This window comes from Eucyclogobius newberryi, unplaced genomic scaffold (genome assembly GCF_026437365.1).
Source record: "Eucyclogobius newberryi isolate DKJ021-1_F unplaced genomic scaffold, fEucNew1.0.hap1 SCAF_8, whole genome shotgun sequence".
Lineage (NCBI taxonomy): Eukaryota > Metazoa > Chordata > Actinopteri > Gobiiformes > Gobiidae > Eucyclogobius > Eucyclogobius newberryi.
In genome coordinates, this window is record NW_027316500.1 from 16,414,826 (window position 1) to 16,433,274 (window position 18,449).

General features: G+C 40.4%; 1 protein-coding gene across 5 annotated transcripts in view; it reads left to right on the forward strand.

Annotated features, from left to right (window-relative positions):
- ehbp1 (EH domain binding protein 1) overlaps nt 1-18,449 on the forward strand; it is a 96,354-nt gene that overhangs the window by 66,176 nt on the left and 11,729 nt on the right. For all 5 annotated transcript variants that reach the window (XM_072437182.1, XM_072437183.1, XM_072437185.1 and 2 more), the window contains one exon: nt 17,881-17,980. In XM_072437182.1, the coding sequence (XP_072293283.1) occupies nt 17,881-17,980 (100 nt within the window). The remainder of the gene's footprint in view (nt 1-17,880; nt 17,981-18,449) is intronic.

Consider the following 18,449-nt stretch of genomic DNA (forward strand, 5'->3'; position numbering starts at 1 on the left):
AAACGCAACAGATTATAATTCCACACTAAATTATGATTAAATATGTCCCTGTATTGTATTTTATGATCATTAATATCTGATGTAATCTACATCCCAAACATAATTATTATAATGCTATTAATGATGTATGTGAATCCTTTTTAAATTGTCGCCCTGTGGACAGACATCTAATAATTAATGCTACAGAGATAGAAAGAATAAATGAAATTTGTATGAATAATAATACAAAATAAATTAAGTTGGAAGAATCACATCGTAAATTATATAAAGACAAAGTTATATAAATCTTTAGGATTGTAGATGACTACAACTAAATATTTTTCTACAATGGAACACTGTGAGAACAAATGTAAAGCATTTCAGTTGTTGGTTTTAATGTATGGAATAAGTTTGACCAGGAGTTAAAATAAAATCATATGTTGAAAATGAATGCTGAAACTAGCAATTATCCTTACTTCTTGTAATCCATGGACACTGTAGATGCTATATGTTGGGCTTGAGGTGTTGCAGCTCTTTATGTTTAATTGTATATGTACAAGGGGAAGGCTTTATAAGCTCTGGGTTCTACCCGTTCCCTTTTCAGACTTTATGACTGTCTGAATAAAAAATAAACAGACTGAACTGAACCAAATTGTCTACAAAAATACTAAACATTTTTTATCAAAAAGTTTGAATATATAAAATTGGTCTCATAATACATAATGTCTATACTACACAGTGTCAACAAAGAATATTAAATCAGTCATCGTACAATCATAAAAAATGACGTTTCTCCTCAATATTTATAGAACTGAAATTAGAATTGAGGACATGCTCACATTGATTTAATATGATACTCATTTAGTTACAACAATCAGCAACAGCAATTCACCAGTGAGGCAAAACAATCTTAAAAAACTATCTGGGCTGTACAGAAGTTTGCTCTTCAATTGGCCTGGACTCATTTGAAAAATATATTTTGATCTCTAATGAGTCTCTCCTGGTTAAAAAGAGATTCTTGATTTCATTTGGACTTTACTGGTCAAATACAGGTCAATAATAAAATAAATCTAATAGAAGTCACCATGTCGATAGAATCCAAAAATATATATTTCTTGAAAACACTGGTTAAATTGTAGTTTAGTTTTTCACCCAGAGTGTAGGGTTTTTGTTTTTTGCCAAATTTCAGGAAACAGTTTGTGTCTGAGCCAGAGGAGGAGCAGTGCAGATGATGTGGAGGCAGGTTTGGGTGAGCCCAGTGTGCAGTGGTGCCAAGGTGGTGCAGAGAGCAGCAGGAGCACGAGGCAGATGTGAACAGGCAGGCCGACTGACCCATGACTTAAAGCTCATTTCTCTGATCTATGACACAGCCTGGGAAGAGCCACTGTGCTCTGCTGCTCCTCCTCATCAGTTGTTGTCACCTCATCTTTACCTTTCTCACTGATATTTTGCCATGTCTATCACACCAGAGTCGGGAGTATAGTCCCTCTTTCAGCTACTAGTTTGAAGTTCATTGTAATCATATGTTTTATAAATCCATATTACATTATGTATTTCTTTTAAATTGTTCCTTCTTCTAAATTTGGGCACAATATTTTTTTCTATTACATCCTGTCCCTCCCCAGAAGAATTCAAAGTAATTGGGGTGGTTAATTTATTTTCTCAGAGGCAGTTCACAGCACATTAAATAATAGAGATAATTGAACAAGAATTGTCAAGTGTCTTCTGATATCAGACACATTACAGGAGGGAGAGTGCATAAAACTCCATTTCTATGCTCCCATTGTTTATGGTAATTAAGTACACAGATTTATTCCTTGGTTGCCTTCCAAGCTTATGGCAAGCGCCATTGTTGTCTTCTATTAATATGTAATCAGTAAATAGTTTAATTTTCTAATCTGCGGTTGGAGAATTCACTTTCTAACAACTCTTAATTACTGCTGGGCTCTAATGAGTCTCGCCATGCTGACACAGCCAGCCAATCATAGACTGTGGCTGAGTCAGGGGGGGATTTGAATTCCTGCGGCATCCCCCAGCACTAATGAACTTGTTATTCTTGCACCACTGGGAGCACTGTCCTTCACATGTGCTACATTAGGAGAATGTACTTCTGACAGGCTTGCAAATATTTACAGATGGTGGTTGATAAAAACTGGCTGTGTATCACACAATTCCTTATGTTTTAAATTTATCTTTATAAAAATGTGCCTTACAATTAGGTGCATTATTTATTCACTCCTCAATCACATACGTAGGGGGTAAAGTACTATTTTACCACATCTGCCTGACTGCAGACCTGCTTAAAGTCTTCTCTTTACATTATTACTACTATTATTAGACTACTTTCTGTATTTTCTAATTGCCTTTTGGAATCTTCTTAACTTAAAATTTTGACACAAATTGACCACAATCTGTTATTGAGACAATCTCTGCTCCTCTGCACTCCTGTTTTAAAAGTTGTATACCTGTTTCGATGGATATCCAAATAATGGCACTGTTCTGTGGGCTGTCCTCATCTACTGAGGATTTGGGGACCATACTCATAATCTGCCTTTGTGTCTAAAAGTCAGCGGAGTAATGGCACTAAGAGTTTTCCAAGAAGGACTTGAGACTCTGGTCGATACGCTGGTCTAGAAGAAAGATCCCATTTCCAATACTTCAGTTCCATGAGAAGAGTTGACAGTGTCAACACAGACAGATGTCACACTAGCAAAACAGGTTCTGTCAATTTTGAGTAAACTAAACAACATTTAAAATAGCCTAATTTGTCTGTCTGAGTCAGTGTTTTGTAACAAAGTATAACCTTTTGACATTAAAATCACTGTCTGGAGCTAAAGTGTCAATAAAGTGTACTGTATACTTTATTGATTTTGCAGTTTGCATAAAATTGGGTTTGTGTATTATCTTGAACACAAGCTGGGCCCGTCAATGACTTTGTATAATGAATAGACTCTTTAGCTTTGAATGATAAGATATTTTTTCAGTATTGATTTTATACATCTTGTGTGAAAAGTGCTCTGTTTGTTTTCCTTTGCATCAAGTGAGCAGTTGTCTTTTCTTTTTCATGATGTCGTTCTAATCCAGCATTGTGGCCACGTCAGCTTATAGTTTGACTAAAGATTTAAGCTGAGCTACAACATGAGTGGCACTGGGACTCCCTCACATATGCATGCGCACGCATATCCTGCCTGGCCTTGTGTCGTCGCCGCTTCACAAACAGCTCGCTCAGATTTAAGTATATTATCAGGCTGAGTTCTTTCACAAACGCATTGTCGGAGAAGCTTAACATTAATTATTGGAACTTTAGACAGATTACATCCATACCGCCTTGTAAGCGCAAGGCAGACTCATCTTGACCTCCTATACGAGAGCTTAAAGACACAAGAATGGCATTTTACTAACTTTAATGGGATAACCAGTCTAATCTTTCAGCACAGAAAAAGTGTTGGGACCATAATACCCTCCCCAGTTCACAGACTCAAAGATGGAGGCAGAGAGGGAGGCTATAATCTGCTACCCGCTTTGTTTTCAGGTGCTCCATTAATTCACCTAGTCTTTTCACTTGACAATAACCTGTTCATGCTTTGTAACAATGCATTGCGCGAGATATACTGGAATAATCCCATTCGGAGGATATTTTAGTATTGGCGAGAGTCGGCCGCTGTCAGACGGCTGTTTTGTAAAAGTAACACCACGGTTTGTAAATGGATTACCATGTAAGACAAAGGTGACTAGTATTTCTTAAATCGTCAGTGGCATATAATACTAAATCATGTTGAGGGTAATGGATGTGATCAAAGTTTTGTAGTTGCTAAGGTTGGATAAGTTCTAGCCCATGGGAATGTGTTTGTGGTCATCCCAGAATGTCTTCTGGAGCAAATGTGACATTCTTCCCTATGGTGAAGAAAAGAAATCTAGGGATCACTCCTTTAAAATCTATTGCCTTTTTCTTGCCTTTGAGGGGCCAAAATAAAGGATTTAGGCCTTTTTTTGTTTTGTGTGAAAATGCATGTGTGTGACTTGAAAGTTCAACTGGGTCAGAACACAGATTAACCCCAACCCCCCCCAACACCCAGTCAGATACACTCCGCTTCCCGCTCGCCTAATCTCCTCTGCCATTTAAATGTTTGAGCAGCAAAACAATTTCATTAGACAACTTGCAAGGACTGCGCTGGGCTTCTATGTCCAACACAGCCCCCTCCCAAACGGACGCAGTGATACCACCCTGGGTCCCAGATGTGCGGCGCTCCTTCCCCCCCTCTACTGCCATTTTCTCCAGCTCGGTGTCAGGCTTTCATACATTCTTTAACAGTGGGGATGAAAGGGGATTTTTAGGAAGATTAGGGAACGGGATCCTCAAGGCATTGTCTGAGAATCTTCAGATAAAATGAGCTGGGTGGATGGAGTCAACGGGTGGGACCAGAGGAGGCGGGGCTTGTTGGGACAGAGGGAAAAGGTGCTCGCCGCTTGCCGCTACGTGAAAAGACTGTACTGATTGCTTGCGATTACTTAACTTTTTATTCCTCTTTTATCTCTTTTTCCAATCGTTCTGTCAATTTTAAACCAATTAAACTTGTCCCGGCTGGGTCACGCACTCCTCCCTTCATTGGCCTGCCAGTGATAGGGCCGATTAACATTTTCAGCCGAGCGAGGGGAGAGGGGAGGGGGCTGGCGTGGGAGAGAATTGGGAAGTGGACAATAGCCGCTTATGATAATCTGCTCTTTATTGGAACATCCCGCCGAAGCTTTCATCCGCCGCCTCTCTGCTCGAGACACCATGTAGCACCCAGGCCAACAAACCACGCTGTGTGCTGCCAAACGCATCGTCACAAACAAGGAAACTCAGACACAGACTGTGGACATGGCCGAAACATGTAGTCAGACACTGAAGACACATAGAAACAAAGACATTTGTTCAGGGCTTGAAACTGGGACATCTGGCAACTCTTGCCATCAAGGTCCAAACACACACCAAAATATAAAAACACTTGATTCTTCTCCTTTTCATTCGCCACAGAAATGACGTATTTTGAACCACATTAAACATTTTAAATTGACTCATTTATTCTTGGCTTGAAGGATGTTTTTTACTGCGTAGCTGAGAGTCGCCGTTAGTATATTCCAAGTAGTTAATTACTTGGGTTTACTCACTACTGCTTCCATAATTGAATTTCTACCTAGCAGTCAATTAATCAAGGCTTTCTTATGGTAACTGATGTGGTGGCACTTGACAATGCAGGTTAATGACAGAGGTTTGGCCTGTAATTACACCATTCAGTTGCTAACACAGCTGCTTGCCATGCTACCGTTGTCATCGCCCCCTCCATACACACTTTTCCCCATTTCCCATTGTAATGACCACTCCAGGCTACAAATACCAACAGCTGTCTTTCCCAATACATTACCATTTAAATATCTATTTAAGCTGAGCAATTTTGCATTTGTGTATTGAATCGGAGCTTCAGGCAGCGGTGTGGCAGCCGAGTTGTGGTGTCACTTGTAATGTAATGGAGTTTCAAATTGGAAAGGCGGTGTGATTTGTTTTCCATAGTTACCACCAACACAGTGGGGGAAATTGGGCCAATTAAGAAGGATATGTCAACATAAATGTTCTGGCACATCGAACTAAAATTGATCTCTATAGTGTTGCACAATTGATACAGTCCTTTTGTAGTTTGACATCTGCAACATGCCTTGTAAATGAACAAAAAGGAATGGCAGTAATGATAATGTCACAGCGCTGCGTGTTAGAGTTGCTTAATAAGGATGACTAATGTTGTTAGTGAAGCCATTACTGGTCCACAGATTAATTCATTAGGCAAATTCATCATTCGCCTCCCATCGGCCTCCCGTCACAAGGCGTGTAATATGACACCACTCAAATTTGTTCTAACATCTACCCCAGGGGGTCAAGTCACCCCCAACGTCACACACACACACACCCCTCTCGGCTAATGGGGCAGGCGGGGCCACTTGTGCCAATAGATAGCAGCTGTCTGTCAGTAGTGGGTTTGCGAGTTCTCCACTGGGGGTTATCACAGCTCCTTAACACCACACACATTTGTTTGGTTTGAGATCCAAATGTGCCAAAATCTGTTACAAATTATATAACACACTACTGTGGGCAATGAGGATATCATCTGTGTGTAGGGCTTTGATCATGCTTATTGCTCACAAAGATTTATTTTAGTTAAAACATGTGCAAATTGAAGCAAAGTTAGAGGGCAATCAGGTGGTTGAAATTTGTCAGTGTATTGTCTTGTTTTTAGAAGTTGAGTTTGTTGTTGACTGAGTCAGCCTAAGTCTTTATCTCTCACTTGCAAACGAGCTCTTGATCTCATTGGGTTCTCACCTGGTTAAATAAAGGTTGATAAATAAAATAAATACACTTTATTACTTTTATGAAGACACTAAGTTAGAGAGACCCTCATTCTATGTTTTGTGTTGCATTTTATTGCAGAAGATAGTTACTAGTTTGTGAATTCTGTTCTGAATAACAAATGCAGAATCTGTTATGCAGCAAATTAATCCGTTTAAGAATTCAAGTGGCAATTACTTTTTTAATAATGTAATATTTAGAGTAACTACAATGATAATAATTGCAATAATAATAATTATGATAATCAATGTGATGATCAATGATAAGCAATGTTCAACTTGATTTGATCTTTATATTAAAATCAAATTCAATATTAATGTTGTGAACATAAACAAGACCATTTCAACCAGTTCCATTTAACAGAAAACATTGTTAAATTTCTTCCTTTAAAGTCTGAATTCAGCTCCAAACCACATTCTTCAACAGACAGGACTGGCTTGGGCTGATTGACTATTAGAGATGATTCAATCTAAATCTCAATTAAAATTCAATTAATTGCACAGCCCTAACACTAGGTAATAAGGTTTTGTATTCCTCTAATAGGACCAAATGGAGCTGATTGAGTGTAGCACTGTCACACCAACAATTAACACTACTCCCAGGTGTCAAAGTTTGTTTTAGCTCTATACCAACATGTGTCTCTCCACCCTTCGTAAGCCCCTCGCGTGTTTCACACCTCATATTCTCCATGGACTAAACTACCTGACTTAACATTGGCTTAGTTTCACCAAGCTCGGGCTTAACTCTGAGCTTTTACGCTGATCCTACAACAATGTTTTTAGTTCAGGGGCTGAGTGTGGTCAAGACACATGCACCAATATTTCTTACCGGCTTGTACTTGTGGATCCATAACACTTAATACAAAAAAGGTTACATGGCAAACTATTTATAAGGGGTTATGTAAGTACTAGTTATTTGTTTATTAGCACCTTTACAAGGCCTTTACGATCATTTATCACTTGGTTTAATAAGCAGCTCAGTAACATTTAGTACAGGGGTGGGCAATTATTTTCCTCCGAGGGCCATATTCGAATCCAAGCAAGTAGCGGAGGGTCGGCCCGCGATCATTGGTGTGAAAAAAATAAAAATTAGAAAGATAAAATATCAAATAAAATCACTTTTCTGTCAAATATAGGCTATTGAATCTATTATTTAATTCATTTCATGTCATATTTATTAAGGATACAAGTGCAGACAGATGCCTAATATTATTATTACTTGGCATGTTTGGCGGGCTGGATGTCACATGTGGCCCGCGGGCCGTAGTTTGCCCACCCCTGATTTATGTCAGTGTAATCCCTCATTCGTCCAGGCGTGTTCCATAGTAGAAAAAACTTCAGTTGTAGTCATCTGGACTCAGTTTGAAAAAATAGACGTTTCGATTCTCATCCAAGAGTCATTGTCAATAATAGTATTAATATCGGAGTTCTCGATCTAAATTCTTTTATTGACAATGACTCTTGGATGAGAATCGAAACGTCTATTTTTTCAAACTGAGTCCAGATGACTACAACTGAAGTTTTTTCTACCCCTGATTTAGTTTAACCATGTACTAATGTTTTGTTTATGCCTTGAGAACACTGATAAGGTAATATAGTAATACAAATTCCAATAACTAGTGCTTATTAATGTCTTATAAATAGTTTACGGAGCAATCTTATTTTAAGGCATTACCAATCCATAGTGATATTTTTGTTTAGTTCTGTATAACTTCTTTTAAGTCTGTGCATACTCTTTTGCATGCTCTTACTCATTTCTTTGTATTATACTATAGAGTTCTGTCATATTTTCATTTAATCATGTTAGTACGTATTTAAGCAAATTGAAGTGATTAAAGTTACAGGGGGAGTTGTTTAAAATGTCACACCATGGACCTTTTTGTCTTGATCTTTCTGCGAATAAGAGAGGGCATTATACCTCTACCTTTTTGAGTCTGCCCCTGTGATCTTACAATAGAAGAGTCTCGAACAGATGGGTTTGCAGACCCCCTCTCCTCCTTCTGTCTCTACATAGCTGTACACATGATGTAACCCTCCTCCCCGGCCAGGCGACACACTCAAGAGGAGCAGTCAGAGGAGAAAACGAACCCAGGCCCTAACAAATACATGAAGGTTTGGTTTAGCTAAATCCCACAGATAATGGCTACTGTGTCAAAAGACTAAAGATTGCAGGAGGGTGGTGGATGGAGAGGGGGATTACTCTGGCGTTTTGCATCAGTTGCTTTCTGCTGGGTGGCCCTGCTTGTCAAAAAAAAGAGGAAAGAACGGAGAGAAAAAGTGGAAAAGAGAAAAGCATTTAACGCGGTACATTGAGGAGAAGAGGGCTCTTAATGCCATCAAAGCAAGGGGAGAAATCAGCCATTAATTTATTCCGCACCCGGACACACACTCGCGCACCAAGGACCGCACATACACAGACCTTCCATATTGTTGATGGAGCCAGTAGCCAACCTTGAAACGCACCGCCTCAAGGTTGACAAAATGTTACCTCTGATACCCTTTTACAGTGAAGGTGTAAAAGTGCAAATGTGCGCCCGAACCCGAAAATGAATTGTGCTCGGATTGAATTATGGACTTGACTTGAGGAGGAGGAGAAAATTTGCCCTTAGATTGGAGAGGAGTGGCAGATGACTGGGCCTTTCATAGACTGATAAGAACTGATGGAGAGGTTAATAAGCTACACACCCAGGTCAGAGCAGGCTTTTTACTGGATACAGAGCAGAAAGCAGCGCCGTGATGAGTCTATGTGTGTGTGTCTGTGTCTGCCATCTTTATACCCTAGTTTTTATTCATATATTATAATATATTGTTTGCACATTTTAACTTGCTGTACTTTCTGTATGTGCTTGTCTTTGGGGAAAATCCATTTGTGTACATATTAAGCCTATTTTTTATTTGTATTCTTATTCTTTTTTTTTATCTAATAGCTTATTGTTATTTTTATCCCATAGTAGATTTAAATTGTTTCTCTTTTGACTTATTCATTGTTCATTGTTTTATGTTGCACCAATTCACCAGGACAAGTTCTTCTGTTTGTGAATTCTGTTCATTGACGGCAATAAACCCTTTCTGATTCTAATTCTGATTCTGGTCTAAAATGAAAGGCATATTACAGTCTGGCCTCTAAATGCCTGTTCTCTGTATGTTTTGTAAAAGTTAGGCCTTGTCATGTATATGTAAGTACACCAGGCTCATTCACAAATAGTATTTTTTCCCTCCTCTTTGCTGTATAACCTGAGGCTACAGCTGGTCCCCTGCTGAGCGCAAGACAAAACCCTTAAAACATAAAAACAGACTAATCTCTCCCTTTTCTCACTCAGGCTTTTCTCTCTCTCATAGACATGTGGTGACAGCTGTTTTTCTTCACACAGGCTCAAATGTATTTCAAACTTTGGACAGGCTGTTTCTTGAAAGAACTTTGTTAACCATAAGCAGGAAATGTGATTTCTTTCATACCATTCTTTTTTTAAAACACAAATAATCTTAATAAGAGTTTTATTTTGAATGTAAAGTACAACACAGATCGAGCAGCTGTGGTTCTGCAGAGTGAACAGATTTCAGGGCAGGTGTTTGTGCCCAGCTGCTGCACCACAGGTCTATTATGGAGTCGACTTGTTCCCTCAGCACAGGGAGGGAAAATGAAATGTTTAATGACTGTAAATTGCCATGTTTTTGACATTTTTACTGCAGTATAAATGTTTTCAAATGCCATTTTTCACCAAATACCACATTGCCATTTTAGTGGTGTTATTCATGTTTGATCTCTTAATGGATGTTTTGGTCTATCAAATAATCTTTTCTAGCAGTTGGAAATTGAAGCTCTTCCTCAGAGAGCATTAGTGCTGGTTTGTTGTGCTTGAAGAAGCTTTCACACTCGGCCTCTCAGGGCTAATGGAAGAGAGAAGCAAAGGTCTAGAGCACCAAGGCTCTTCTGTGAAGAATGGTGAAAAGGACCAGGCAGGACCCTACATGGGGTCTCGCCTGTGTCTTCTCCCCCTCCATACCTATCCTTGTCCCAGGCTAATAGGGAGCTCCCTATCACCCACTCACCTTAATAATAAAAGAGAGCCCCCTGTGGAAAGCAGCTAGTATGAGCCTGTTGAAGATCACGCCGTTAATAGGATGATGCCTTTTTGCCTTTTGTCATGAGATTATGAACGGGGATAGCCTCTTCTCCTGCTCTTCTTTATACTCTCCCCACACACAGCTATAGGACATCCTGGAGGGCCCCGTCCACTTGGAGTGGAGACAAGCGTAACAGAGCTTTGTTCCTGTGCTTGCATGGTAAAAGACTGAGCTAATGAAATACCTTTTAGGGGGTATCAGCAGGTGAGCTCCCCAATCAGGCCGTCTGTAAAAACACACACAGGCAGAAACATATTGGCTGCTCCCGTCGCCTGCCCCCTCTCGCTATATTAATTACCTGAAGTGCTCTGGCCTCACAGAAAGCCTCTCAATTCTGCCAATCTTTTTCCTCCTCTTCACCTGACAACACATCCACACAGGCCCAAGACGGTATAAAGCGGGGTGCAGAGGAAAAGGCGTGATGATGATAATAGTAATGAACACAGTGACAATAATGAGGACGGTAATTGAGAAGTGATGTGTGGCAAGCCCCCACAATTTTCCTTCGCTAGCCCCAAGCTAAGTGAGGACAGGTCAAACACAGACTTATTTGGAGCCCATGAAAATGTTACAGAGCTTGGATTTTTTTACACTGACGTGGCGATTAAGGGATCAAAGGGATCAAACAGATTTGAGATACTATGAGCGATTGTGTTTTAGATTTGCTTTCAAACATTTGCATACTGACCTCAACTGACACTATCATCAGTTCTACGGCGCTTCTGCTTCACTTGTTGCAATCATAAATCCCTTACACCCCAATATTAAACTTGATTTCGAGATGCATTGAATCGCCAATAGAAACAAATGGAAATAAATTGATCTACTATACTATACAATTCAATGCAGCATTTATTGTTAGCAAAATTTGAACTTAGTTTCTTAATTTTAGCAACTTTCCTACAAACAACATTTCTATATTTTCAGATGGCCACATTTCGTTAGTATTCCCTCCTGGCCTTCTCTCCCACTGTGTGATAGGAACAGGGCGGTCTGGGCTCAAACAGACATAAACTGCCTCCACCAGCCCATAGTCTGCCACTCTCTGATAATGTTTATTGATTTGTAGCAAAAACACAATTTGATGGAGCGGGGGGATGAGGGGGCTTGTGGCACCGAGGAGCAGTGCATTTGTGTGGCTGTCACGGCTCAGTCGGTGCACGGAGACAAACAGAGAAAATACTCTCAAATGCCATTTAGGTTTATTGTCTGTGGTCAGTTTGGCTCCGATAATTGACCTGCCGGCTTCCAATGATGTCACCTGTTCAGTCCATCGGGCTTTACGCTGCCGTGGTAAAGGACATCAACATCTGCTAAATATAGCATAGTGCAGATTTAGTGTGAATGTGGTCAACTGGTGGAGAGCTTTGCAACAAGTCCCTGATAAAAGAAGATAGGACTGCGCTATACATCAGTGCTAAATGTCGAATTGGCTGATATATTTAGCTTTGTCTAAGCTGCTCCTGTCTGTGGGCTCATGTGTTGTTCCCAAAATGTCCTCAGTGCACAGGTCTGTCTCTTTATACAGACGAGGTCAATTCGCAAATGTTATTACAATTTAATATCAATTTGTGGACCTAGTTGTAGATTTTCAAGTATCAAGTTTTGATATTTGTGTCAGTAAATATTGGTTATCGACCACAGCAGTAAATCAAACATCGGATATTTGTATCGAAAAATCTATACCACACCATCCTTAGAAGAAGATGAAGACGGCTGCATGGTGGCACTGTGGTTAAGGCTCTAATCTCACAGAATTGTTCCCCGGTTTTGATTCCCAGACCAGACGGGGTACTGCTGTGTCTCCTACCTCCTGTTTAATTAAGCTGTGATTTCATCTTTGTTATGCCTGGGTTTTTATCATCTTTCTCCATAATGTACTCGAGGATCATTATAACGTCATATTGTTGTGTTTTTGTGGTATCGATTTTGTCCATTGAGCTACTATTTCTTTCACCTAAGCTCTAAAATGACGCGAGATAAGAAAAATAAATTCTGTTAATATGATGTTTAATCTGTAGAGAGTCCATTATGTGATGTATTTGCTCAAGCCCCCGCCCGTCTTTGCCCTGGAAGGTGGAGGTGTCTGGAGGTTGTTCTACTGTTAGCTCAGGGTCGCATGTGTTTGTCCGAGGGCGTGAGTCGCGGGTCTGTTTACGTAGCCACGTTAGCAGTGAAGAAGTCCCGACCGATTACAGGAGACGAGGAGAAGTCGACAAACTCCCAGCATTCACACTAGACTGACGTGAGCTACTGCAGGAGAGTTACTGTACCTTTATACTACATGTCTCTCTTATAACTGACTGGCATTATATATACATGGCCACCAATATATCTATAACAGTAATTGATTATTATTCGAAGTCCAGTCGGTTTAAAAATGACAAAGAATCAAAATGTTAATGTCTGGTTTCAAGAATAACATTAACATTTGAGACTTGGAACAGTTTATTATCAAAAACTAGTTGATTGCACAGTACTATATGGATATTTACTTATATATGTATTTGATAAGGACACTGCATATTAATGAACAGTAGCAGTAAAAGTGTAAATATGTCACATTATAGCAAAGAGGCTAGTTTCCATCCGTTTTCCCTAGGCAATAAAAGACGAATACAATAGAACAAACAAACAACAGTGGATAATAGTAATATTGTTAAATAATGTCGTTATTATAAAAAATGTGGCATCAAGTAAAATGTGCAGTAAATGTTTTGTTTAAAATCATTTGTTTTGCTTCACATTAGGGCACTTTTTTTTCAAATAGTTTTAAACAGCCCACTAAAACCACAGCTTCATCAAAAATGTTCCCTGCCTTGTCATTTTATTGATGACAGCAAAAGACACCTGTCATTCCCTGAATAATTGATATGTTATTGATTGTGTTGATCACTGCATGTGAATGGCCACACCTGCTGCTGCTGGGGCAGAAAACTGCAGTGTAGAACCGGCACTGAAATAATTATACAGTCCTACTTATGATTTTAAAGAGTCAATTCACCCCTTTGCTCCCACACCCTCAGCCACACACAGACACCTCTCCTGCCCCTCCACTTCCTCCATTGTGCGAGGCAAAGCAAGCAGTGGTTGACAAATGACACCGGTGGAAAAGGCAGCTATTGTGGCGCAGTGTAAGGAGGGAGATTTTTTTCTCGTTTTTCTTTTTTTGTATTTTACGTTTCCGGGGGGAGGTTAGTGTGAGTCGGTTAATGTGCTCCATTCAGCAGACATTATACACAGGTTCAATAAAGAAGGAATCTGCTCTATATGCCGGGACTATTGTGCCATTGAGGATAACTAAAAAGGCCTCGAACAAGCCTCCATGGAAAAATGCCCTCAGCACCACTCCAGTAGAGAGGCCAATAGAAAGGGAGTGCGCAGGGGGAATCATATGTATGCAGTGGGTGAGTTTGGCTTGATTCTTACACATCGACTGCTGTCATTTTGATTGTTAAACTGCTCCCTGTAAATTGTTTCCATTTGGGGTTTATTTGAGGAAGCTGCTTGTGTCATTGTAAAGTTCAAAATTGTTTCCTCTGCTCACAGCAATTCTCAAGATATACATTTTAATTTGATTGAAGTTGCACACAAACTTCTACAGTAACTAATCTCCTATAAGCTTTACTTTTAATATGATTTCTAAAGGTGTTTGCTTCCTTCCATACAAGCAGCTCTCTCTTCCCCTAATAAGACAGCCCTGTACTCACATTAATTAAATCAAGACTTCACTCGGCTACTTACGCACAATTCGCCCCCTCTGGTTGTCCTCTCTGATTAGGCCGGCCCCTGTCATGCATATTCACGTCGCCGCAGTGACAGCCTTTTAACGAGCTCTTACCTAATCACAGGAAACAATGTTCATCCTGTTCTTTTTATTCCTCCTCTCGCCGTTGCCTTTCATGCATCTCTGGCTTTCATCTGCCTGATCCCCGCTGATATCAGACGGGCTCGGCGCTCGGATGAAGCCAGCCATGGGAGAGACAGCCGAGTGCGGCGCGTCCCGAAATAAAACCCGGGGACTTGGACACAGAAGAGAAGTTCGGGTCTCCTCCCTCGCTCTCCTCCTCCTTCTCTCAGCTCTCCTCCTCCCTGGTCTTTTTACATGTCCAATAGATAAATTGGATTAACAGCTATTGGATTAAATGACAAAATGGTGGGATAAGAAATGAGATGTGCGAGCTCTGGTCTTTGGTTTTATTATTGTCTGTCTCATTTATATATCTTGTTGAAACACCCACTTATATTTGTATTCAGTCTTCTTGTCAGATCTTGTTTTTGAACAATAATTTATGTTATCATTGAGTTTACATTTATTGAATGCTCTTTATTTATCTATGCTTGGGTCCAGTGCAAACACTGGATACTGGTGTTCTTGTGGCTTTTTTAAACCTATGCTGAATTCTTCTAAAAGCCAGAAATTATATTCAATCTAAACTTAAAAACAGTCAATTCTAATTAAATAAATGAATTGCCCTGTTTTTCTTTGGGGCACAGTTTGTAACAGAAATGAAAGTCGGTCTGTCACCTCCATCAGCCTTGGTCCACCTCAAGGACGGTTTCATTATTTCTCTCTCAACGAAGAGAAAAAGTGGCCAAGATTACCATCTTAATCTTATTTGACTATTGAAGCTCATTCAGATTCTTTTTTCACTGCAGCTTTTTCTTCCTTTGTGTTATTTTGATTCCCTTCAATCCAAACAATCGGCCATGCTAAGCAGGCTTTCCTCCTGACGTACAGGGATAATGTGGGCCCGTGTCATTGAATCCGGTCATGTCCGTGTGTGAGACAGAGAGAGTGAAACAAGAGCATGCAGACAGGCAATCAGATAGAGCAGTTGTCGCGATGTGTGTATCAGTTGTATCTTGCCAGCGCGACTGTGTGCCTATGTGTCGGAATTGATTGTATCTTTTGTGCGTTTCTCACCATCGCCGGCACATTGATAACAGACGAGCAGCAAACGTGATATTAATGATAAGGTTTCTTGCAGGAACGGAACCCAGTGTAATATCCACCAAAGACATATTTATTCTAATCCTTTGATGTCATGATCAAACATTGTACCTGTGCCAAATATATTGCTCGCAGTCTCAGTAGACTTTGGCCTGTTTCCTCCGTGCTCTGCTCGGTGTCGAACACAGAGAAACGGCCTGTGAGGCAAGCAGCAAGACCCTGAATGCCTCCTGCCAAACTGCCAGATGCTTTGATCCAATATGGCCCCCTGAGAGCCAGCATGGATCCACCGCGTCTCAGAGCCAGGGCCGGATTCAGCGACACAGTGTCAGCCATGTTTGCCAGGGATATTTACACCATTTGTCTTGATGATGCACAACATTCAACACTTTATGTCTCCCTGTCCACTCTGTTTGTGTTCACAGACTGTCACCCATCGGGAATCAACAAACCCTTTTTTGTTTATTATCTATGAAAAGTGAATGGCTTCTATTTATGATATATATGCCATAAAACAAATATATATGATGATGATGATGATGATGATGATGATGATGATGATGTTGTTGCTTTTGTTTTGTTTTTTTGTGGTCTTGAATCTTGGAAACTGGTGAATTATCAATCCAAACCTATTAATGAAATTTGTTAAAGTACTTTTAATGACTAATTCTGTATTGAACACTAAATGCTTGTGCTAGTGTGTCTCTTTAAGAGTCAGGTAGAGTGGGAGGTCAGAGGTCACCGCTGGAGAGGCAGAGTGAGGAGTAGCAGCTGTCACGCATCTCCTCCTCTTCGCTCTGAATCCACTCACCTGCCTCCCCTTCGTCCAGTCTGTCCTTCCCCCTACCTTTCCTCTGACCTCCTCGCTTCCTTCCTCTCATCAGCCTTTCCCCTTCTTCCTTTTGACAAAATGGTCGGTGGTTGGCTGCCGGCTGCTGAGCGGTGGGGGATATAGCTTTATAATCCCCCTTTCGTCTTCAGCCTGCCTCACCACAATGTCACAGGAGCTTAATATTTGCCATTATTATTTGCTTGTTTTATTTGACTTCGAGGCAACACAATGACCTGTCAGTGCCGGCTTTATCCCCCCTCCGAGTGTCGTCCGTTTCAAAGTTGACTACAGTAATCCACGAGCCCCCGATTTCTGCTAAATCCCGGAGCTTTCTTTCATTCGCAGTTTTCCTCTTCCCCCCCCGCCCCGCTTCTCTATCCTCCTAAATGAAATTACATACATCTGCTGGCTCAGAGTATCACCAGTGTCCACACACATTCTCATGGTTTCCTTTCATTGCCGGCAACACTAAAAAAGTACAAAATTAAAATATGTTATCCCATTAATGACCTTATGTTGCAACTTTCTATAAGTGCAACGCCATTTAATGAAAAAAAATTCTCCAACTATTTTGTTTAAATGGCTGCCATAGTGACAAAGCCATGTCTCTAGAGAAGGTGAGAAAGCTGCAGATAAAATAATTTTTGATCTCTGTTTTCCATTTTATCGCTCACAGATGTAGAGAGTGTGAACACTGCTTTTACTGATAAAGCAGCCACAGCCTCGGCTCATGTCCCAGATGAAATGACCACCCATTTAGCAAACCGCTGACATTTAGTTGTTTAGACCTGTTGGTTTTCCAAGTAGTTATAGGATAGGATTTAATAATAATAATACTTTTGGTTTTATGATTTATTTATTTATTTATTTATTTGAATATGAGATTTATCTATTAATATATTATGTATGTATCTTAATTGTTGGTTGGTGTAACAGGGAATAAATTAAATATGTCACTAATTTAAGACACCAAAGCCTGTTATAATTGTTCTTCTTAGTGATGATCATATTTGTAAGATTAGTAGCTGATCCCATGGTCTCCGCTGTAGCCGCTATGATCCTGCTAATGCTAACATTTATCTCTCTCCGGTTGCTGTGTAGTGCCAGTATGAACTGTGTATCCCACTGAAGCTGTGACTTAGAGCTAGTGCTTTAGCCGCGGGCGAAGGCCAAGCTTATATTAGCCATGCATCAGAGGCTTGCTAACTCACCGCGGGCTGAGCAGGTATTACTGTAAGCACAGGAGACTGGAGGAGCTGTGTTAGGTCTGTTGTGGGGGCCTGCTGAGTTATTGCTGGATATGTATTGGCCAACACTGAGAGGCTTGACTGTAATCGTGGAGTTAATCCCAGCCTGGTTGAAGCCATATTGACGTTGTGAAGTCGTGGTGTGAAGCATGAATGTTTGCACAGCGAACCTACACACTTAAGTGAGCATGTGCGGCGGGCGAAGAGACCTCAGAGTTGTTTATTCATGGTATTTAGGTTATTATGGCCTCTGTAGGTTTGTTTCCATAATTGCTGTTTGGCTGATTTAACCCTTAAATGAGAGGCCAGTGATTGGGCTTTTATGACGAAGTTGGAGTTAATGGCTTTTCTGTGTGTTTTTTCAGGCAACAACAAGGAGGAGGAGGAATCCATGATGCAGGAGTGGTTCATGTTGGTCAATAAGAAGAACGCCCTCATCCGGAGACAGAACCAGCTGTCCTTGCTGTAAGTATTTCACCCTTTGACATGTTGAATCTTACCCATAACATTATATATTCTCTATTAGAGTCATAACCTGTTGTGGTCAGAACTCGGTTGACATCACGTTTCAGTACCCACTCGACACACTCGGAGCTGGGTTGGAGATGAGTTTAATAAGTCCCTGCTCTGAAGTACTAACCCAGAGTGGAAATACCGGAAAGATGGGCAAAAGAGTGACAAGGGAAAAGAAATGACACAATTCAGATTATATTATAAATCTGTATATGCAAAGAAACTTCACTTGATGTTAAATGAGGTAAAATACAAAATAACATGACGTTTTATCAGATATTGGTATTCTGGCTAATTCCTGCAAGACATGAATTTGATAAATGACATGAAACGTGGCAGGGCTGCGTGTCCCTGTGCGCTCTTCGCCCCCTGTGTCTATGCGCTCATTGATTGACATACGGATCAGTTATGAAATCAATAG